The 21,787-nt window shown below is 32.0% G+C and overlaps 1 protein-coding gene across 7 annotated transcripts in view; it reads left to right on the forward strand.

Moving 5' to 3' along the window:
• LOC145247464 (intersectin-1-like) overlaps positions 1–21,787 on the forward strand; it is a 334,749-nt gene that overhangs the window by 70,967 nt on the left and 241,995 nt on the right. For 5 of the 7 annotated variants that reach the window (XM_080109257.1, XM_080109253.1, XM_080109254.1 and 2 more), the window contains exons 4-8: positions 3,451–3,514; positions 5,403–5,623; positions 7,677–7,772; positions 17,458–17,533; positions 19,619–19,716. In XM_080109257.1, coding sequence (XP_079965383.1) covers positions 3,451–3,514; positions 5,403–5,623; positions 7,677–7,772; positions 17,458–17,533; positions 19,619–19,716 — 555 coding nt within the window. The remainder of the gene's footprint in view (positions 1–3,450; positions 3,515–5,402; positions 5,624–7,676; positions 7,773–17,457; positions 17,534–19,618; positions 19,717–21,787) is intronic. The other 2 variants (XM_080109259.1, XM_080109256.1) reach the window with 1 other exon arrangement.

The following is a 21,787-nucleotide window of genomic DNA, read 5'->3' on the forward strand; positions in this document are numbered from 1 at the left end:
ATAGTATTGTGTCCTGCACAAGTTCTGACTTACTTCATGAGTGATTATTAAGCCAAAGCCTTCTATGCCAGCCAGTGAAGCACAAAAAGTGTTTTCCTGATTTAACAGATGTTTTTGTTGCTTGTATCTACTTTCCATACTATATATAATCTATAAATCATTGTAAACTAAAATAAACAAAGACGACATAATTAATAGAAGAAAATAAATAAAAGATATGTGAAACGGGGGAAAATATGCAGAAATTTACAATAACCACATTCCAAACTTTTCATCTCTTTTTTTTTTAAAGAGTGTCACCACTTATCAAGGCCCAACAACTAGTCAAGACTAAGGGTTAATGAATGAAGATTTTTATGTCTGTTTTTGCTGCTTAGATGTTGTTGGTGTTGTTGTTGTACAGAATTGATATTGGTTCTGTTTTTTCTTGGTTAAATTCTGCTTCGCTAGCATTAACGTAAAGGCCAACCTTACTGGGCGTTTCTTTAATAAGATGGAACAATTTGTTAGCCTCATCAATGTTATCAGACAGTAAGCCATGGTTATTTGTGTAATCCATGTCTGGTATTTTTTTTTAGTGATGCGAGTTTCTTGTTCTTTGAAGGTTAAACTTCTGATCTATATTTAGATCAGCAGATGTCTGCAGGACATAATCGAGGCACGAGTTAATAAAAAAAGGAGCGAGCCTATCTCTTTGCAATACTCCTCCAACAACATTGAAAAACTCCTCTCCATTGGCAGATTGGGCCATTTTAAGCCAGGGTTGTTATACAGTATCATATTAATTGATATTGATTCTTGATCACATATTTTAACATAATCTCTTTGGATTTGCTCTGATAAATGAAATTATAGGCTTTAGAGAAATTGACCAACAAAGCTTTGCAGTTCTTAACCTTCAGTAATATGGCAGATGGTTAAAATTTGGCCAACAGTTGATCTGTTCTGTCTGAAACTGTTTAGGTTTTTGCAGAGAATTTTCTGCAGTTGAGGATGAATGTAATTCAATGAAAGAAATTTGTACATTTGTTGGGAGTGTTGTCCCTTGATAGTTTGTTTGGTGAATGCCTTTCTGTTTTGAAAAGAGGATGTATACAACCATAAAATACATAATCTATCTTTTCACCATCAACGCTCTGATCCTCACTTGGCCCGAATTGAAATTAATGGCCCTCGCCTGCTTCAAGAAGCTTCTGGAGCTTACTTTTACTCTTAACCTGAAATGAAAGACTTGCATCAAATCTGTTAAGATTACTGGAAAAATGGTTGGATCATTCTACTGTTCCAGAAACTATCTCACTTCTGATGCAGTCTTCTGTCAAATACGTTCTCAAATAGAGTACTGTTGCCATATTTGGGAAGAGTTGTTCAGAGCACCCTTTCCTACCTTGACATGGTTTAAAACCGGCTTTGAAATCTAATAGATTATCTCCCTTTTTTTTCCTTGTAGCCTCTTTCTCATAAGAGACATTGTGAGACTTTCTACTTTAATTATTATCTTCATGACAAGTGTTCAATTGAGATCTAATCTATGGTCCCCTTTCCCTGCAAAACAATCACAGCAAACAATCATCTAGCTACAGCTACTATCAACAATTTCATCCATTGTAACTGTGCATAAATCTAATTGCAAATTTCATGAATGTTCCTTTCCTAGAACGTCCCTTCTATAGAACTATGTATGCGGGTCTGCTTTTCAACTGACTACAACATGGTTGTTTTCAAGTCTAATGTAAGCAAGTTCTTACATAATTAAATACTACCCAATTTCAACCACTACTGATAATCACGCTGTTGTCTCGCTGACCAGCTTGCATACATTAACCCTTATCCTTGTGTGGCCTCCAGATAACATTTATTTGTTATGTGCTTATATTTTTTTTTTCCTTTTTACCATTTTTTTCATTTTGTTGTCTAAAATAAAAAAAAAAATGCCCGTTTTGTACTATAGATAACAAAATGAAAAGGTGATAAAAAAACGTATAACAAATGTTATCAAAGGCAAGATAATTTATCCAGCTAGGTAGAAGAGTAACTTTTTTGCGTTTTAACTTATTTTAAAGCATTTATTCATGTAACGTTGAGTGTTACGTTAAAGTAAAAAAAAAAAAAAAAAAAAATGGCAGGCACGGGAGGGTCACGCTTATAGAGTATTGATAATCGCTCAAAAATAGAAAATCAAACAAGATACTGGTAGAAATCCAACTCAAAGTGGTGGTTTCCTAAGAATGATGGTTTATTAAGGCCGTGGTTTGCAACGGTCAAAGCCGACTTGGAAGCTATGATCGGCCTTCAGGCCTTCAGTGTGCAACAATGGAATTGCAAATGGCTGAAGTATGCGAAGGAGACAGCAGCAGACTGACCTGGATGGGCTATCTTGACTTGTGACACAGTAAATTCACTTGAAGTCGGCTCAACCCAGGTGAATGCCAATACACAGCCTTATGAAGGCCAAAAATCATTCAAGGATAAAGGTTAATGAGAGATATTGTCAGTTGAATAACCAAGAATATTATCAGAGAATTGAAAATGAATGGAATGAACAAAATTTGATTTGGTTATAGTCAACATATTTCCTAACTTCTGGCATGGCTGCTACCAGAAGTGGTAATAAGGAAAATCGGTTCTTTCACTTTTATTGTTCGTCAGTATTTTTATTGTGAAGCGATTGATTGAAATAAAATATAAAAAAAATAAATTTTCGAAAAGTATACAATAAAATTTTTTAAAATTATACAGATAAAAATAAGTCTATTAAATAGTTCATTACCTAAAAAAAAAGAAAATTTTTTAATTGTTTTCAATAAGTCTTTAAAAAAAATGAAACTAATTTCAATAATTCTTAATTAAAATAAGACCAAAAAAACTTTTCAATGATTATTAAATTAAAAAAAGAATCTGAAAAATGTAAAAAAAAAAAAAAAGAAGAAAAATACATGCACAGAAGAGATATAAGCCTTAATTTAAACCTACGTCACTTCCGCAAAAAAGCGAAAGAACTGCTTTACCTTGTCATCGATTCCAGTAATGCTACGCCGGAAGTTAGGAAGCGCGTTAGCTGACTACAACCAACAATAATTTAATAATAGTGCATACAGGGTGTCACAGCAAAATCTCACACTGAGTGACATGGTTCAGATCTACCAGGAAGTGATGACGATCGTGGTGAAGATAAGGACATTATCGAAAAGTATACGATAACTGAATCATGAGTGGCTGAAGTATGCTGAAGTGTCAGCAACGGACAGACATGGACGAACTGTCTCAACTCGTGATGCAGCAAATTCACTTAGAGTTGGCTCAACCCACCCCAGTTGAATACCGTTACAAGTACACCTAATTAGTAGAATTAAAACAAAATGTTTTTTCGAACATAACTCAATTCTAAAACAAAGGTATATCCTAGCATATATTTTGTGTGATTAAAACGTTGTTTTTAATTATTTCCAGGAGAGCAAGCTAAGGGATTCTTTATGCAATCTGGATTACCAACGTCTGTGTTGGGCCAAATTTGGTAAGAAAAAAAACCTCTTTTATTTGAAAGTTGGTGCTTGTTCATAGCCTCCTTTCTCTTTGCCAAGAAAAAAACCCTGAAAATAAAGAAAATTTTTATGATGTATGTCCCCATGTCGGAAAATATACACCAAAAAATCATGTTAAGTGATCAATTAGTTTTATTTTTATAAATGAAATCATTTTAAAGCAAATTTGAGTATTTTTTTCTAATGCCCCTTTCTCACCATATTAAGAATGGCTTTCTAAAATCTTGCAAAGTTTGGATTATTTGAAATTATCTCCCTTGTCCTGCAAAATGGCATTCAAAGATTGTTGATCCGTGTTTAACCATAAAATTTGATTTTTTTTTTTCTTAAGAATAAAACCACTTAATTGGTTTATATGATTTTTGGTGTATGATATTTTCTTTCCATCACGGTTTACATACACCAGTAAAGATTTTTCTTTATTCTTGGTACTTTTGTTTTCTTGTGGAGAGGAGGAGAGGATATGGACTTGCACCCTCAAAATTTTCTATATTTAATAATTGTAACTGTTTCTACTCGGTGTTGCCCGACAGATTTTTTTCACTTTAATTTTTGTATAGTTCATTGTCTTTTCTTTTGATTGATTTCTTGTAAGAAAATATTTCTCGCTTTGGTTGCTTGTTTACATTGGTCTTTTAAACCAACGCATTTCAGGTGAAAACATGTGTCATGCAGTTGTGCAACTAATTCAGCATGACAAACTGACTTCTCTCCCTTGACTTAAATTAAGGGTTTGACATTTTTAAACAGAACATAATCGTGGATGATTTTTTTTTTCTATTAAAAATGCATATAGCACATCATCTACTGAATCATTTTTCGTAATTTTTGTAATTTATGCTAATTTTAACATGACATATGAGTACATAATGTTTTCACCTGAAATGCGTTGGTTTGAAAGATAACCAATACCACCAAAATATGTCGTTTTAAAGAAATCTAGTTTGTAAAAATTGAATTGTTTAAATACATACCATTTTTAAATTTTATTTTAATCAAATATATATATATATATTTGTTGCTGTTCATTAAACATGTCTGATCTTGGTTTTGTGCTCTAAAGCAAAGAGGCTGGTAGCGGGCAGCGCAGTCATTTTTTGCTTCAGGCTTGCTTCTCTTACCACAACTGATAGTTTATCCTTGCCTCTCTTGAGGTCGCTGGTGACCTGGTGTTTCCACAGATCCTGCTGATCAGCAAGTGCTTCCCAGCTTCCAATGTTTATGCTGACCTCTTTCATATCTCTTTGAATTGAAGCTGAGGGCAACCCCTTTTTCGTTTGTCGATTATCAATTCATCATAGAGAAGATCTTTTGTGATTTTGCTGTCTTCCATATTGCTTGCACTGAGAATTTAACCTTCCATTTACCTGTTTCTCAGCTGACTACAACTTGGTTGTGTTCAAGTCCAACATAAACAAATTCTTGATGAACCGCCCCCTTAAGTAATCCAATCTACCAAATATCCATTAATAACGACTACTACGATATTGTCCCATTGATTACTGTACACTCAATAACCCTTATCCTCGAGTGGCCTCAGGGCCTTAATAAGTGGGGACTCCTATTTGAAACCTCCCCCCTCCCCCTTTAAGTGATTGATTTTGTGCTACGAAACAGATACTGTTAAGAATTGTAAATGTTAACTGAATTAAAGGAATAAATAATAAGATGGTCAACATCAGTAATTTTGGAATATAGTTTTTTGTCATTTATTCATTATATTGCTCTGTAATATATTGTGAAAATAGCACTCAAGTTGAGAACAGTGGTGCGAAGAATCCAAATAATATATATTTGGTGATGTGCATAAATACTTTTAGGTTTTACTTTTAAAAAGACAATTTTTAATTATTATTTCAGGACTCTGGCAGATGTCAATAGTGATGGAAAAATGGATAAAAAAGAATTTTCAATGGCTATGCATCTAATCAAGAAGAAATTACAAGGCTATGAATTGCCAAAAAATCTTCCACCTAGCTTAAAAGCGGACCCTAGCCTTGTTGTTAACACGTTCGCCATGCCACCGCAAATGGCCCCAGCCATGACGCAACAGATGACAATGGGTATGGGAATGCCTGTTGGTATGTATTAGCAACATGATTTTTATTTCTTTTGTCGTGTGAAGCATTAATAGATAAACGTAATTCTTCTTTTTTTTTTTTTTGATGTAAATTGCTTGAGACAAAGCGGGAAGCCATTTGATGTAAGACGCTAACAAGAATGAAAGATGATTATCACAAAAACAGGAGACCTTAGTCTTGAAAAGACCAAGGTTGTAAGTTGGAGGAAAATGGGGAGCAGGAAGAGAGTTCCACAACCTTGTAGTTCTTGGAAAGAAGCTACTGGAATAGGAAACAAGTATATTAATTGTGTCAATAATGGTGTTTTTTCAACTTCAAAAGGTCCATGAGAATCGGTCGTTACTTGGTTTTATTCTGTTAAACGTACCAGATGGAACATCTCCACTTGACAGAATACTGGTCTGTCATCAGTTCTATTCTCAACAATGCCGGAATCTATTAGTTCATATTGCTGGATTATTTGTTTACAGTAACTAATATTCTGAAATGGTCACCCAGCTAAGTATTAATCAGGCTCAATGTTGCTTAACTTTGATCTGATAAGGGCCAGTGTGTCAATGTGAATTGGAAACGTTTTCCAACTGGATGGTTTAAAAAATAATCAATATTCTCTTTTTGCACAAAAATAAAACATGGTTATTAAACATGGAATCAGACTTTTTCCATTTTTATTAATTTAAAAATATAGGTTATCAGTTTAAATTGAAATATATATAATGACAACAGGTGTGGCATTGAAAATATATCTAATCCAATTACTCAAATTACTCATGTGAAACAGACATTTTAAAATGAAAAGAAAAAGTGAATGCCTGTTTAAAAGAAAAATTGTTTAAACATTTAAAAACAAAACACATAATATGCTTATATAATATGACAACCTGTGCAACATAGTATGAGAATATATCTAGTTCAATTATATGGACTTCTCATATTGTATACGACAATTAAGATATCTTTTAGAGAAAAAGTTTGGAAAGATTTAAAGCATGGTGATTAAAAGAAATAATATGTTTGGAAAAAAAAAAAAAATTGATTTCATCTAAAAATTGAAAAACACTTTGTTTAGAACAAAAATAAAAAAAATCTTGATTGAAAGTGGAAAAGAAAAGGAAAAGTATGTTTAGGAAGAAAAGAAAGATATGTAAAAGGGGAGACATGTTTAGAGCGAGAGAATCAAGAAAAAAAAGAAACTTTTTGGAGGAATGAAGAATGGAGACATGTTTAATGGAAGAAATAAAAACGGGAGATATGCTTAATGGCGAAATAAAAAGAAAAAACATGTTTAGTGGAGAAATTAAAAGCAGGGATTTGTTTAGTGGAGGAATAAAAAATATGATACATTTAGTGGATGGAAGGGAAAGGGGGACATGTTTGACGGGTGGAAGGGAAAGGTGGGACGTGTTTAGCTGGTGGAAGGGGAAAAGGGGGGGCATTTTTAGCTGGTGAAGAGAGAAAAGAGTGGATATGTTTAGCTGGTGGAGAGGGAAAAGGGAGACATGTTTAGCTGGTGGCGAGGGAAAAGGAGACGTGTTTAGCTCGTGGAGAGGGAAAAGGGGGGACGTGTTTAGCTGATGGGGAGGGAAAAGGGGGATGTGTTTAGCTGATGGAGAGGGAAAAGGGGGACGTGTTTAGCTGGTGGAGAAGGAAAAGGGGGGCATGTTTAGCTGGTAGAAATGGAAAGGAGGGACATGTTTAGCTGGTGGAATGGAAAGGGGGGCATGTTTAGCTGGTGGAGAGGGAAAGGGGGGGACATGTTTAGCTGGTGGAGAAGGAAAGGGGGGGGACATGTTTAGCTGGTGGAAAGGGAAAGGAGGGGGACATGTTTAGCTGGTGGAGAGGGAAAAGGGGGATGTGCTTAGTGGGGAGAAAAAAACATGTTCAGTATTAAGAAAAAGGGGCTTATAGTTGAAAAAAAGGCAGATTGAGGAGAGGGAGAAAATGTTTTTAGCAAAAAATTTGTTTAAATGCTGAATTTCTATTTTTGCCGGCTTTTTTTTTCTCTCGTTTTTGATCTCAAGTGGAATTTGCCTGTTTCGCAATTTCTCTTCAGGTCTGGGTGGCACACCCATGTCTACCATGATGATGACTCCTTTGTCAATGAACCCAGTTACCATGACCACCCCTGTTTTGGCTAACGGGGTTATGAGTGAGTTGTCTTTCAGCTAAATGTTGCTCAACACTGCTACCTGGATAGTTTGGAAGAAAGAATTTTCCACAAAGAGAACAAATAACAATTTCTTTGGAAAAGTTTTTGAAAATCCCTGCCAGTCTGCTGCACTTTTCTATAAAATATAAATACCCGCACAAAATAGTGTTCATGATTGTGTGTGTGTATATATATATATATATATATATATGAATTAAAAGAAAGGTACAACACAAACAGCTGATTTCATTATAAATTTATTTCAACCCAAAAGGGCTTTATCAAATGAGAGGAGCTAGGCCAGGCTTAGCGTCCGACTGCGATAATTGAACAAATTTTCAACCAATTATGCATTGATTAAAAAATACCTTCGTTTAGAGATGACGACTGGGTGTGTGTTTTCTATTTTATTTTCCCTACACTTCTCTTTTTTTCTTTTTGTCTTTTCCAACTTTTTCCTTTTTTCTCTCCTTCTCCTCTGCCTACAACATCTACATCTCTTCCTCCTTCCCTACTTTCCTTTTTGATTCATCTTTCTGTAACCTCTAAATTATACCATCCTCTTTTTTACCTTCCCTTTCTTTTTTTAATAAATACATAAATAGTTGTAAATTTCTTCAATTATACCTCTACTAACTCTTCTCGTTTGATAAAGCTGTTTTGGGTTGAAATAAATTTATGAAATCGAGTTAAATTTGTGTTGTCTTTTTTAAAAGAAACTTTTATGTATGTTCTGCCATGCGTTGAGTTCTATCGCTTAAGATTTCTTAAAGAAATTGCTCTATCTTTTACACATTAATATTACTAATGATAATATATTCAGCCACATTTGTGTGTGTGTATATATATATATATATATACACACACATTTATTTTGCTTTTTAAAATTAAATATGTTTTTAACTCTTTTTCAAAGTGTTTTTTAACATGTTTTATTAACTACTTGTTCTTATATATATATATACACATATGTACACACACAAATGTGGCTGAAATAAATAGTTTCACAGGAGCCATATTATAGATACTAAGGGAAACTTAATGAGTGATAGATCGCCACAAACCTTGAGATTCCACTTTTCACTGTTGACAGAATAATTGTCTAATTTACCAGAGAAGAAGAATAATCAGTATCCTCTCACCGAGATCAATCAGAATCCCCTGACAGCATTCTTCATTATTAATGAAAATAAGGGTGTCTATTTACTTTTATATGTATGTAATAAATATATATATATATATATATATATATATATATATATATATTTAAGCAAAATAGAAATAAAATTTAGTTTGTGAGTAAATCCTTTTAATTTAAGCTTTAAATATTTATTGGTACTTCATGGAAAAAAAACCCTTACAGTCATAAGAAATGTATTTATAGCTTACACAAGTCAATCATATTCTTGTGTGTATTCATATTCATTATATCCAATATAGTTAATTTTACTTACTGTGTAATCCGTTTATATAAGTATCTCACTCCCGCCGTAACCCTTTATCTGTATAAGAGCCAGATATGTCCTAAAATTGAATACTCTTGCCATATCTGGGCAGGAGCAGCTCGGAGCACCTATCCTGCCTTGGCAAAGTTCCAAACCGACTTCAAAACCTAGTAGGGAATGGCTTTTTCTTTTCCTTGCAACCTTTCTCACAGAAGAGACGTTGTGAGCCTGTCTCTGCTCTATTGTTTTTTTCATGACAAGTGCTTATCTGAGCTTCAATCTATAGTTCTTCCCCTTGCCAAATATTCACACACCGTACATTAATCCTTATCATCGAGTGGCCTTCGGGCCTTGATAAACGATGCCTCCCTTGTAAAACAGCAAAAAACAAAAAATCAGCAAACAACCTCCTGTCACATCCAGGTTTTTAGTCAGTGTTGTTGCCCACTTAGCCATCATCACTATTGTATATATTTATTTACCTCCTTGGGAGAAAGTTAGACACAAGGTCAAGTGTTGGTCTGATGAAAGTGTTTCTGTGGAATTGGCTGGATTTGAACTTGACACACCCAGATTTTCAGTCTGTGTAGTTAACCACTTAGCTACTACTTGTTTGCTCATGTTTCAGTCATTGTAACTTTTGACCTTCAATTGCATCTTGTCAAACTCTGGAATTTGTACAGAATTTAAAACAGCATTCTTTATTTAATCCATGAGGGTAGCTTGCTATTGTTTCATCAGCCATGACCGAGTAGAAATCTTATGTAGTTCATAATTATGTTTTAATTATTTCCACAGCCAAACAACGTCGCATGCAAGGCGAGCACTCTGCCACCTGAGCCAACCCGTCACACACTCTTGTGTGTGTGACGGGTTTACTCAGGTGGCAGAACACTCAATGCAAGAGGCTTGACTTTCGAATCCTGAGTTCGGATATGTCTAACTGATGAGCCCAAATGAGAGCTAAACTCGAGTAGTGGACTTTCTGTTTGTTGGCTGTCATGGTTCTTTGAGCTGCAACATTGTTTGGCTGTGGAAATAATTATATAATCTCATACATTCGTAAAATTCAAGTATGTTTTTAGTATTGCTGACACTAAAAATCAAAATTTCAACTTCCAGAAGATTGTTGCTTACAACTGGTTAAATAAGCACTTTTATCCATTGCGCCATGGGTCCTTGCGGATAATTCTAATATCAATAACAAATTATGGCTTCTTCGCGGCCATGGCTGACATTACAAGAACACGCTATCACCATGGATTAAATAAAATGTTTTGTTTGCAATTTTATACAGTTTCCAGAGTTTAACAAGATTCACTTGAAGAAGGTTGGCAGTTACATCTAAGATGAGAGTATTAGTCTGAATAATTCAAATAATTAATCAATGCTTTTTAAAAGGAGACTTTGTTGGTTTGGCCATGCTGTGTGCTGCAACACAGAGTTCATCCATAAAGCAATACCGCCAGAAGCACTCAGAGAGGCTGGCTGAAGATGTAGTTGCACACTATCAAAGCCAATGTCAAACCTACTTCTGGTCCACAGGTTTATGGTGTTTGCCGCTGGTCCTGGGATTGGTTACCCATAACTGTCTTGGCTGTTGTGGACAATTGTGCCTGATCTGTGTTCATTCGGGACTCTGCATGTTCTGTGGGAGGAGCTGATTCCGGGTAAATGTTGACAAAATTTTTTTTAAAAGTCGAAGAATCGATGTTCATCTCATAAGTTCCGAAACTACTTATTTGTTATCAAAAATATTCTAATAGTTTACAGCTATTGGAATTACCCTGGCAAAAATCTGATTAAAAAAATACAACTTTATTTCAATAGTGCGGTCATTGTAAAGAATTGCTTCTTTCTTCATCCAAAGTTTTGAAATAGATGAAGCGAGTTTAATGGGCTGTTATTTTGTGCATTTTTCTGCTAATCATTAGGTGTCTGACTTCAGTTGGCACTCTAGTATAAAAAAAATGACTGGTTTCTTATTTTAGAAACAAATTCTGTACATACAAATATAAAAACATATACACTTGCCTAACTTTGTATACATAGATTTTTTTTTATTATTCATTCGCTCACTGGCAATAGCCTGTAGTGTTCCCTGGAGTCTGAATGACAATACGTCTCCAAATTTCCAATGCTCTTCACCGATCTCAATAACAAGCGCAGATGACTTCATATTATTGCAACAGCCACTTACCTTTGGTATCGGCCATTGGTATTCACTGGAGTTTTGGTAGCAAAAAACCTTTCCAAAGCTCTAGTTTTCTCTGCATTCTTCCAGTGGAGGTCTGGCTAGTGCCCACTCTTTCTTTGGTCCTTCCAAACCCTTCATTAACAACTTTCGTAACCATCTGATGTAAACACCGCCATTTTTAAAATTTATTTATTTTTTATTTTTAGTTTTTTTTTAATTACTATTATTATAAGAAAGAAAGAAAAATTAAAATAGTAAAGTTTTTTTTATTGGCTCTTGTAACAAATATATCAATTAATAAGACTTTCTTCAGGTTATAGTATGATGAGTGGTATTAACCAATTTATAAATAAGTTAAAGAAAACATACTACGAGGTGGGGGGGGGTCTTGGTTCAATAAATGAAAATTGATAGTTACTAAGTATAACTAAGTTAGTGTCCACGTTACTATAAGGTGGGTTAGCGTCCATGTTACGATAAAGATTATTAAAAAAGGACAACTTAAACAGATTTGAAAGTAAGCTAATATTATATAAATTCTACAGTTACAGCTCGTTGCACTGATTTTGTCCATAATTACTGCCCAACATTTTTCAAAGTAGTAATTTCTCCTGCTTTAAAGCTAGCAGACTTTGGGTTGCTTGCCTGGCTTTTTTCTCTTTTCTTTTTGGTTAGCGGACTTTTTCTCTTTTCTTAGAAGTTTTGCAAAGTGAGTATTAAGTTGCCAAACCTGAGCTTCTCTTGCTATTTGTACAGAATAAGATCTGCAATTGGTTGGAAATTTTTGTAAACTTTTTTTTTTTTTAAATTGAGTAAAAAAAAAAATGGTAAGTAAAATAAAAAATCATAATTTTGGGAAATCGTCTGTGAACACAGCAACAATTTCAATTATTGTGCATAACTGTAAATGATATTTCATAGGAAGAAACAATGTGTTTCTGGTATCTTCAGTACATACACCACTCTTATGACTGACCTTGCATATAAAAAGACCCAGAACGCCACACGTCTATAAATATCAAAGGACCAGAAATAGTTGATGAAAATTTCAGGATCAATAACTTATGGGAAACTAGCAGGGTTACCTGACGTTGTTTGGTGCAAAAGTGTAACATAAACTTTCTTTCTTTATCCGACTCTTATTTTCTTCCTCTCTCTCCCTTACCCCCTCTTTCTTCTCCTCCCATGCTATTTTTCTCTGGACATAAGCTCATGCAAACAGACAACTCTTGTTTAATATAATAGATTCCTCAAGCAATGAGTCAGTACTTTCTTTCTTAATTAGTTAGTTAATAAAATGACTGAAAAAAATTGATCCTTGACCCCACCCTGACGAAACCTATCAGTTGATTTCGAAAGAATGATTAATTTTTTCTTTCATCCAGAATATAAATAAAGAATATACCAACTTTGTGGTGCTTTGTTGTGTATTTCTTTTTTACTATTAGCTGGACATACAAGCACACATAGACACAGACAAATACCCTTTATATAAAATTTCAAGATCAATAACTTATGAAAATCAACTCTGAAAAATGGAAAAAATAATTTAAAAACAAAACCTTTTTATTATCCAATCTTTTTTCTCTCTAAAATGTGGTTATTAATAGATACTAGGCAACCTGTAACCTGTTGGGTCAGTATTTCTTATATATTTCTTTGACATTGTAAATATTGTATAAAATAATATCAATCAAAGGATTTCACAAAATCAGAATACATTATGATGTCCTAATGGACACACACACACTCTCTCTCTCTCTCTCCTTCAACATCCCCCCCTCTCTTTCTTTTACATAATTTAATTTCTCCCACTACTACTCATCATTCATCCTTCCTCCGACCATCTAAAACAGTAGTTCTTAATCAGGGGAAAATTCCTCTCACTGAAGGGAAATTTAGGGTTTCTTGAGGTGGGGAAATTGACTCTACAGATTAGTAAGCACAGGCTAGATTCAGAGCCACAAAAACCACTGTGCATCCCCCATCACCACTGAAAAGTTATGTTAGAGTTTCTCTGCTAGCACTTATATTAAATGCTATTCTGTTAGTATTAGTTAATATTGTTATTATTAGTTAAAGTGTGCAATCTCTTTCTTTTAAAATCTTTCTATCTGCTGCAGTACAGTGGTTCTCAACCAGAGGAAAATTGAAGAGCTTGAGGGTGGGTTAGATATCACTAATTAGCAGACTGAATTCATGACAAAAATAAAAAAATAATGTGCGTTGTCCATCATTACTGAATGGTCATGTTGGATTCTCTCCACTCGCGTTTGTATTAAATACTATTTTGTTAGCATAAGGATGTCTTGGGGTTGAGGAGGGGGCTTAGTATTTCAGTTTAACAAACACAGATTGGATCCAGAGCCACAGAAAACACAGTGTGCATCACCCATTGCTACTGAAAAGTGAGGTTGGATTTTGTCTCTGCCAGCGTTTGTAATGTTATTACATCTGTATTAGTTATTATTGGTCCCCCGACAAAGGAGGGATTGGACCTAGTAATTCACTCTTGTTGGTTTGTTTGCATTTTTCTCAATAACTACACCTTGGATTTTTAAAAAATTTTGGCCAAACATTAGTCATGGTGAAAATAAAATTTTCACTCGTAGAGGGGGGACCCTGTATGCTCATTTTATTGTTTGTATGTATGTACATTTTGAATTGGGACATTTTTTTTTTTGAAAAGGTGGGGGGAGGGGATATTCGGATACATGATTTAAGAGTTCACAAGCTAAAAAATGGTTGAGAATCGCTGATTTAAAATATTTATGATGAAATGTACTCGGAACAAATACCTTCACATTCTCAGAATTGTAGAAGTATATAAATTATTCTACTCCCAATGTTAAGAAACATATTGGGAAATACATAATCTAGAAATGACTTCTTATACCATCCCTGCGAAAAGATCCATTCCATAATTTTGTCGTCACATAAATTCTGTTATTGTCTGTGTGTTAGCAATTATTGTTACGTTGCGTAAACCTTTGCAAACAGTTTATGAAAATGTACCAAACCATTCTACGTCCTATTCTGTACAAGTAGTCTTTTCGTCTCTTCCATCAGCACAATTCCTCCTCACACATTTTTTTTTCTCTCAATTATTTTATGCGTGTGGGTAGTTGATAGATATGTTGCTTTTTTTTTTTTTTTTTTTAATCCAGTAATTTTACATAGTAAGATTTTTTTTTTTTTTTTTTTTTGCAGTTTAATAAAAAAGATGTTTTATTTTATCTTTTGAAATGCTATGTAAATGTATTTTGTTTTTAATTATATGAATTTTTTCAACATGTTAATGTGTAACTTTTGTTTTTAGCACTATGATCATCGCTGGCTTTCTAAAATAAAAAAATAAAATTTTTTTTAAAAAATGGCGTTTGTCTAGAATCCCCCCTATATTAAAAAAACAAAAATAATGAAAAATTTGTATGATGTACATATCCATGACAGAAAGAAAATATCGTATTCCAAAAATCACGTAAATTGATGAAGTAGTTTATTTTTGTAAATAAAATAATTTATAAGCAATTAATTGGAATTTGTAGGCATTAAAACAAATCTTTCAAGTTGTGAATTATGCTGAGTTTTTTTTCCCTTATTTCTGGAATCTACTAGATAGTGTTGCATTCTGGTCTTCTACATAAACTTTGAGGTTATAGTATTTGTGGTAAAGTTCTTGACATCATTAAGTCTTTTCTTTCTGATCAAAGCTTTCAAGTAACTCTTTTTTTCCTATCAATGCCAGTGTTCATTTGGGCTCTGTTCTAGATCCAACACTGTTTCTTCGCTTTATAAATGACCTTCCAGAGAATATTATTCAGAAAATTAACATTTATGCTGATGACACCACCCTCTATTCTGGTATTGTTTCTCACCCGTTTTACTTGGATCAGTTGAAATATGCAGTTGATCTAGAAGTTGATTTGCGTTCAGTTGTGGATTGAGGTAAAAAATGGCTTTTATTTAATCCTGTTAAGACTTGGCTATTGTCTTTCAATCGTAAGCATGTCCTTTTTTCTAGAGATTTTTATTGATGGCTCTGCTCTCAATGAAAATTTGACTCTAAAACTTCTTGATCTTTTTTCTTATCAAATCTTTCTTTGAGTCCATATTTAGATCCATTGCTCTGTTTCTTGTAAAATCAGTTCTTTATTACTCTAAACACTTTCTCACATTTGAGGCTATTCTCTTTCTCTACAAATCTATTATCAGACCCTGTATGAAGTATTGTCATATTTGGGCTGGTGAATTTGTATCCCATTTAAATGTTCTTGATATATTGCAGAAACATATCTGTAATTTGATTGGTTCCACTCTTCACTGCAGCCATGTTGGTCTAGTGGTCTCCATCAATTCGCTGTTTAATTACCTCATTATAATACAGCTTCCTATTGCAGTAGCTTCTTTCCAAAGACTGCAAAGTTCTGGAACTGTCTGCTCATTGTTTTCCTTCTGCCTACAGCTTTGGCTTACCAAGGTCAATAGGTATTTTCTGTCTTTGCAATAATCGTCTTTTGTTGTTAGCTCCTTACATAAAGTGGCTTCATGCCTTGCCTTGAGTGATTTCCATAAAAAAAAGAGACACTCCTTGATTGGCCATAAAATTTAATTTTCGTTTTTAAAAATTAAGCAACTTGATGAATTTACTTGATTTTTAGTATACAATATTTTCTTTCCGTCATAAGTACATACATCATAGATTTTTTTATTTTTTTATTTAGGGGGAATTCTGGACACGCACCAAAAGATGTATAATAGCAATAATTGGATTATTCAGACTCCTGTTTTCATCTTGGTTATTTTTTTCACATTTTTGCTGATGTAACCTCCTCTTCAAGTGTATTTTTTTTTTTTAACTTGGATATTTCTATCAGACTTGGAAACTTACATGAACTTCAAACCAAGATGAAAATTGCAATCCGAATAATACAAATTATTAATTTTCATCTAAAAAATTCTGAACCGTAATTAAAGTTATATTTGAAATAAGAATTTGCTTTTTACTTACAAATTGAGAAAATCTGATTCAATTTTTATCAAACTGTAAATAATTGTTGTTAAGTTAAATTGGTTTAATTTCGTTTTTATAAAATTATTTGATGCAAATAACTTGAAATTTTTTAACTCTTTTAATTAAATGAGGATTTGTTAGGAATTTTAAAACCTGAAATTTTTTTCAAATCAAAGATTTAAATACTTCCAAATTTTTTTCAAATTTCAAAGTGTCTCAAAGTAATTCTTTTGTTTCTTGTGTGATAACAAATACAAACTTGTCGACTTATGAAAAAATTGAAATATATTCTCGTGGATTTAATTTAAAAAAAAAATAGGACTTAATAATTTTGTTTTTTATTTTTTGCCAATAAATAAATTCTAATTCAATATATAATCAGTTTTTTTATCACGAAAAATACACATTGTTCATATTATTTTGATTATTCTGACTATTGTTCTCATCTTGAGTGTTATTTTTTGTTTATTTTATTTATTTTATTTTTTTTTTACGTTTTGGTTGATGTAACTGCCAACCTTCAGATGTATCTTGTTGAACTCCATGAATCTGTCTGTCAAACTCTGACTCATGACTAGGTAGAACTAAGTAATATGCAATTGTATTTAAATGTTGCTCACACCTTCCATATCCAGAAGAGTGTAAATTTTACTGAGTACTTTATCCATATGCCACATGCTCCCCACATAGGTTAAATAAAACGTCTTGTTCGAAATCCAGTACCAATTCCAGAGTTCGACAAGATACACCTAAAGAAGGTTGGCGGTTACATCAGCAGAAACGTTGTTGAAATAACACTTGAGATGAGAACAGTAATTCGAGTAATCCAAATAATGTGAATAATCAATCTTCATCACAAAAATTCAGAAACGCCACATTAAGTTGTTTAATTATTTAATAATATAGACCTTCCATCCTTTTTTTTTTTTTTCCTCAAAAAATGATTATCTGCCCTTGGTCACCACTTTGAATTTTTTTGATAACTACTGTACAAATAAATTAAAATGGATTCAAATTTTGTTTAATTAGGTGCTGCACCTGCTCCCATTATGTCGCCACCTGTTGATAACCAGGTGAGGTCGGGATCATTCTCAATGAATCAAAGGTAAGATTACTTTAATCAGTAATATATCCTATCCTCAGATTAAAACATTTTGTTGAAAAGAAAACTTATTGTTCAATTCTTTGAAAGGGTACATTATTGTAAACAGGATATTTAGGTTAAATAAATCAAGGTATTTATGCAGAATAAGGACCATGTTATTGTTGGATTTTTTTAAATGTAAAACACCAAAAGGTGCTAAACTAAGGTTTTGTGTTTTTGTTACATTTTGTGTGCAAATGCTAATTTTTTCAATATAATTATATTATTTCTATTATGAAGATAATTCAATAAATAATTAATTAAAAAAAAAAATGAAATATTCTTTTTTTGTTGCAAAAAAAAAAAAAGTACAATTAATAGTTATTGGACAGTTTTTATGAAAATTTAAGAAAATGAACAATAAAATCAAGAAAAAAAAATCGCTCTTTATAAGAAATTTCATGAATAAATATTTTTTTGCATAACAAACAACTTATTGTTTTGCTTGAGTACCAAACATTTAAAAAAAAAAAATTATTCAATTCTTCTGGAAGGGTTAATTTTTAAAACCAGGATATTTAGATTAGGTAAATATGGCCAACAGTTTGTGTTAAGTTTACATAGTAAACTAGGTATGCGCAAAAATGGGTGGATAGAGGGACCTAATTTTGAAAGCTGATTTATCATAATTTGTTTGTAGGTTTTCGACTACTTTTTGATTGTATTTGAAAGATTATAGACTAAAGTTAATTTCCCAAAGGAAAATATATTTGTACACATGAAAAAAAAAAGTTATGAAAAATGTTTTCACGGCGAGATAACCAATTTAGCTAAATTTGAAATAAATTCATTGTAAAAATGCTTTAAAAGATAAATAGTTTTCTGGGTATACTTCAAAGATAATTAGTAAAGTCCTAAGATATTGAAATAAAAAAAAAAAAACACTTTGTTTGTACAGAAAAAAAACCAAAAAAACTTAATTAGCCCCCAAAATCAAGGGATTCTGCCCTTTGCAAAATTGCAAGAAACGGAGGTTTAGTAAACATCGATTATACGGAAACCCCAAATCTGGAACACTTGAAAGGCTGTCTGAAAATTACGTTATATAATTATGAGGTAGGGGTGCTGGTTTTTTTGTTTTCTCCCAGACATGCATCCATACATTTCTATCCTGAACGTTTGTATCATTTTTACCATTTTTTAATTTAATTATTTTTCTATGTTCCTGTTTTTGAATTAAAAATTTTTATTTTTATTTTTCAAGATTATGTAAAAATTATGCTGAAAGTTTCACATTCATGCAAGCAAGGAAAATATTAGAATCTTACATATAAAAATTATGCAAAACCTGTAATAAAAAAAAAGTAAAAATATTTTTTGCAATTATAATTTTTGTCTGAAAATATTAAATAAACAATACTTAATTCAATGATAATATCAGTAGTTCAAGAAATTAATTTTTCTTGAGTTACATCGAATTCATTAATATGGAGTTTAGGGGCTTTTTTCATACTGTTTCTGTAAAAATTAAATAATTATTTTTTAATTGTTATAATTTACGATGCTTTATTTTCATAAAAAAAAAAGCAAAAATAAATGCATTTTTTTTTTTTTACTGAAAATCATAACTTTAGTAAAGGTATTTTTTGTTTAACTGAAATAATACATTTCTACTAAGATTTAAATAAAAATAATGGGTTCATTATATTCCGTGATCATTATTTGATAAATATTGAAAATTTAATTGAAATTGGTTAATTTCCTGATTTTTGGTGAATTTTTAAGTAAAGAGAGGGATCAAAATGTTTATACATTTTGAGCATCGGCATTCATTTTGCATGTACCTATAGTAAACTGAATCCAACTGCTAAAAATTTGAGCAAGTAATTTTTTTTAATAGCATTTTTTTTTTTTTTTTTAAATAATCTCAAAATTCTATTATTTGATAATATTTTGAAGAAGTAGAAATAAAATTCAGTGAAGAATAATATTTTGTCAGAATTTTCATATTATATTATTGTTAAAAAATTAAACGTCTGATTCTTTTGATCTGAATTTTTTTTCTGTTGATATATACAATGAAATATCTTTCTTTTTTTTTTCTAGCCCAGCCCCTTCTCCTTGGGTTATTCCTCCTCAAAATAAACAGAAATATATTCAAATGTTTGCTACGCAAGACCGAAATAAGCAAGGATTTATTGCAGGTAAGTTTTTTAATTTTGAATACAGGGTATGGATGGTATTTGTTTACCAGGTATACTGTCCAGGAAAAAAAAAGTTTAATTTTAAAAAATTTTTCTTGGAAACTATTGAACCGATTGAGATGAAATTTTATATCTACCTTTGTTATGACAAACTGTAATTAATAAAATATTATAGCATCCATTTGATAAGGATTGCTATTTAAATGTAAAAATGAGCACAAATTTAACCTTATTCAAACATCAATTTTGTATAAAGAATTCATTCTTAGTCAACAGATTATAAATTTTTCCATTTTTAATCGGCAAAAATTCTATTTACATATTTTTTTCCCCGCTTTTGCATTAGCATATCTTTTAAACACTTGAAAATTTCACTGAGCTCCATGTTTTGAATAATCTTTTCCTTTTTTTTTTTTTTTTTAAATTAAAAAAAAAAAAACTTAACTATTGGACATATTTTTCTCTGAAAATGAATCCATGTGTCTAAATATGATCAGTGTGAGGTGTTGGATTATGTAAAAAGAAAATCATAATCAGATTACATAAGCATTAGAAATCCTTTTTTGATTAAATTAAAATTAAGGTTAGGATTTAAAATGTGTTTGAGGTAGTGACGTCATGTGCAGGAAGTTTTGAGTGGGACGTGACAAATAAGTCTAATCTCTTTGAGTTTTGGTCTGAAAGTAACCAATTTCTTTTCTTTTTTTTTTTTTACTTTTCTACTGTAAGGAGTAGACAAACAGAAGTAGAATACTATGTAATCACCTAGAAGAACTTGCAATGTATACTTTAAAAAGAAAATAAATTTACAAAAGAAATCCAGAGCAAATAATGGTGTTGTTGTCAACACATATGAAGAGACACAATGGAGATAAGTAGAGACTCTACTGCTACTATCAGCACACTTCATGACTACTGCTATGGTTGTTGTCCAGAGTTCCCCATAGTAAAAAAAAAAAAAAAAAAAAGAAAGAAAAATCTATATGACGTGCATAGCCATGATGAAACAAATGCATATTCCAAAAATCACGTAAATTAATCGAGTAGTTTTATTTTAAAATATGAAAATCAAATTTTATGTCTAACTGTAGATCAGCTGTCTTCTCTCTGCCATTTTGAAAACAATCTAAAAAAAAAAATGAAGGGCGATAACTCAATTTAAACTTAGTTATAATAAAGCCTACAAATTTCTATTAATCACTTAAAAATTATTTTCTTATGTAAAAATAAAACTACTTGATAAATTGTGATTTTTGGAACATGCTATTTTTGTTTCATCATGGCTATGTACATCATAGATTTTTCTTGTTTTTAACATTGATGTTTGTTTTTTTCTTTCTCTTTGCAAAACTCAATATTATGCAAAGTCAAAAACAAACCTTTTTTCTCCAAAACAACCAAACTAAACACAGTGAATAAATATTTGAAGATATAAAATACTTGAAGTATAAAAACTTTTTTCCAAAATTATTGGATTCAACATCAAATAACTTGAAATGGGTTGATATGCGATAAAATAAACTAACTGAATTTCCTTGAACTAATTTTCGTTTTCAAAACTGTAACATGTTACCACAGGATTGTTTTCTTGAGGGCTACAACATGACCATCTTCACATCCAAATGTCAATAAACACTTTTCATAAACCATTCTAAGTCATCAGATTTCATTAATTCCATGTAATATTTTCAATCCATCTATCACTGAATGAAACCACAATACATCAGAAGGAAAGCTTTACGTACTTGGGAAGCATCATTACATCAGATGGTCAATTTGAATCAGACATCAAATGCAGAATAACTGTTGCAAAGAAAATATTCATGAATATGAAAGGCGTTTTGGGTGCACAAAATCTGAGTCTTGGAATCAAGAAAAGGCTGCTAAACTATTACGTCTGGTCAGTTCTGACAACGGATGTGAGTCTTGGACAATCAACAAAGCGATGAGTGGATGTTTGGAGGCAGCTGAGATGTGGTTCTGTCGATGAATGCTTAGCATTTCTTGGACAGAGAGAGTGTCAAATGCTTTAAGTCTTAAAAAGAATGAAGGGCGATCATTTGCTGATGCA

The sequence above is a fragment of the Euprymna scolopes genome, chromosome 25, assembly GCF_053919585.1.
Source record: "Euprymna scolopes isolate OS-2025 chromosome 25, ASM5391958v1, whole genome shotgun sequence".
NCBI lineage: Eukaryota > Metazoa > Mollusca > Cephalopoda > Sepiida > Sepiolidae > Euprymna > Euprymna scolopes.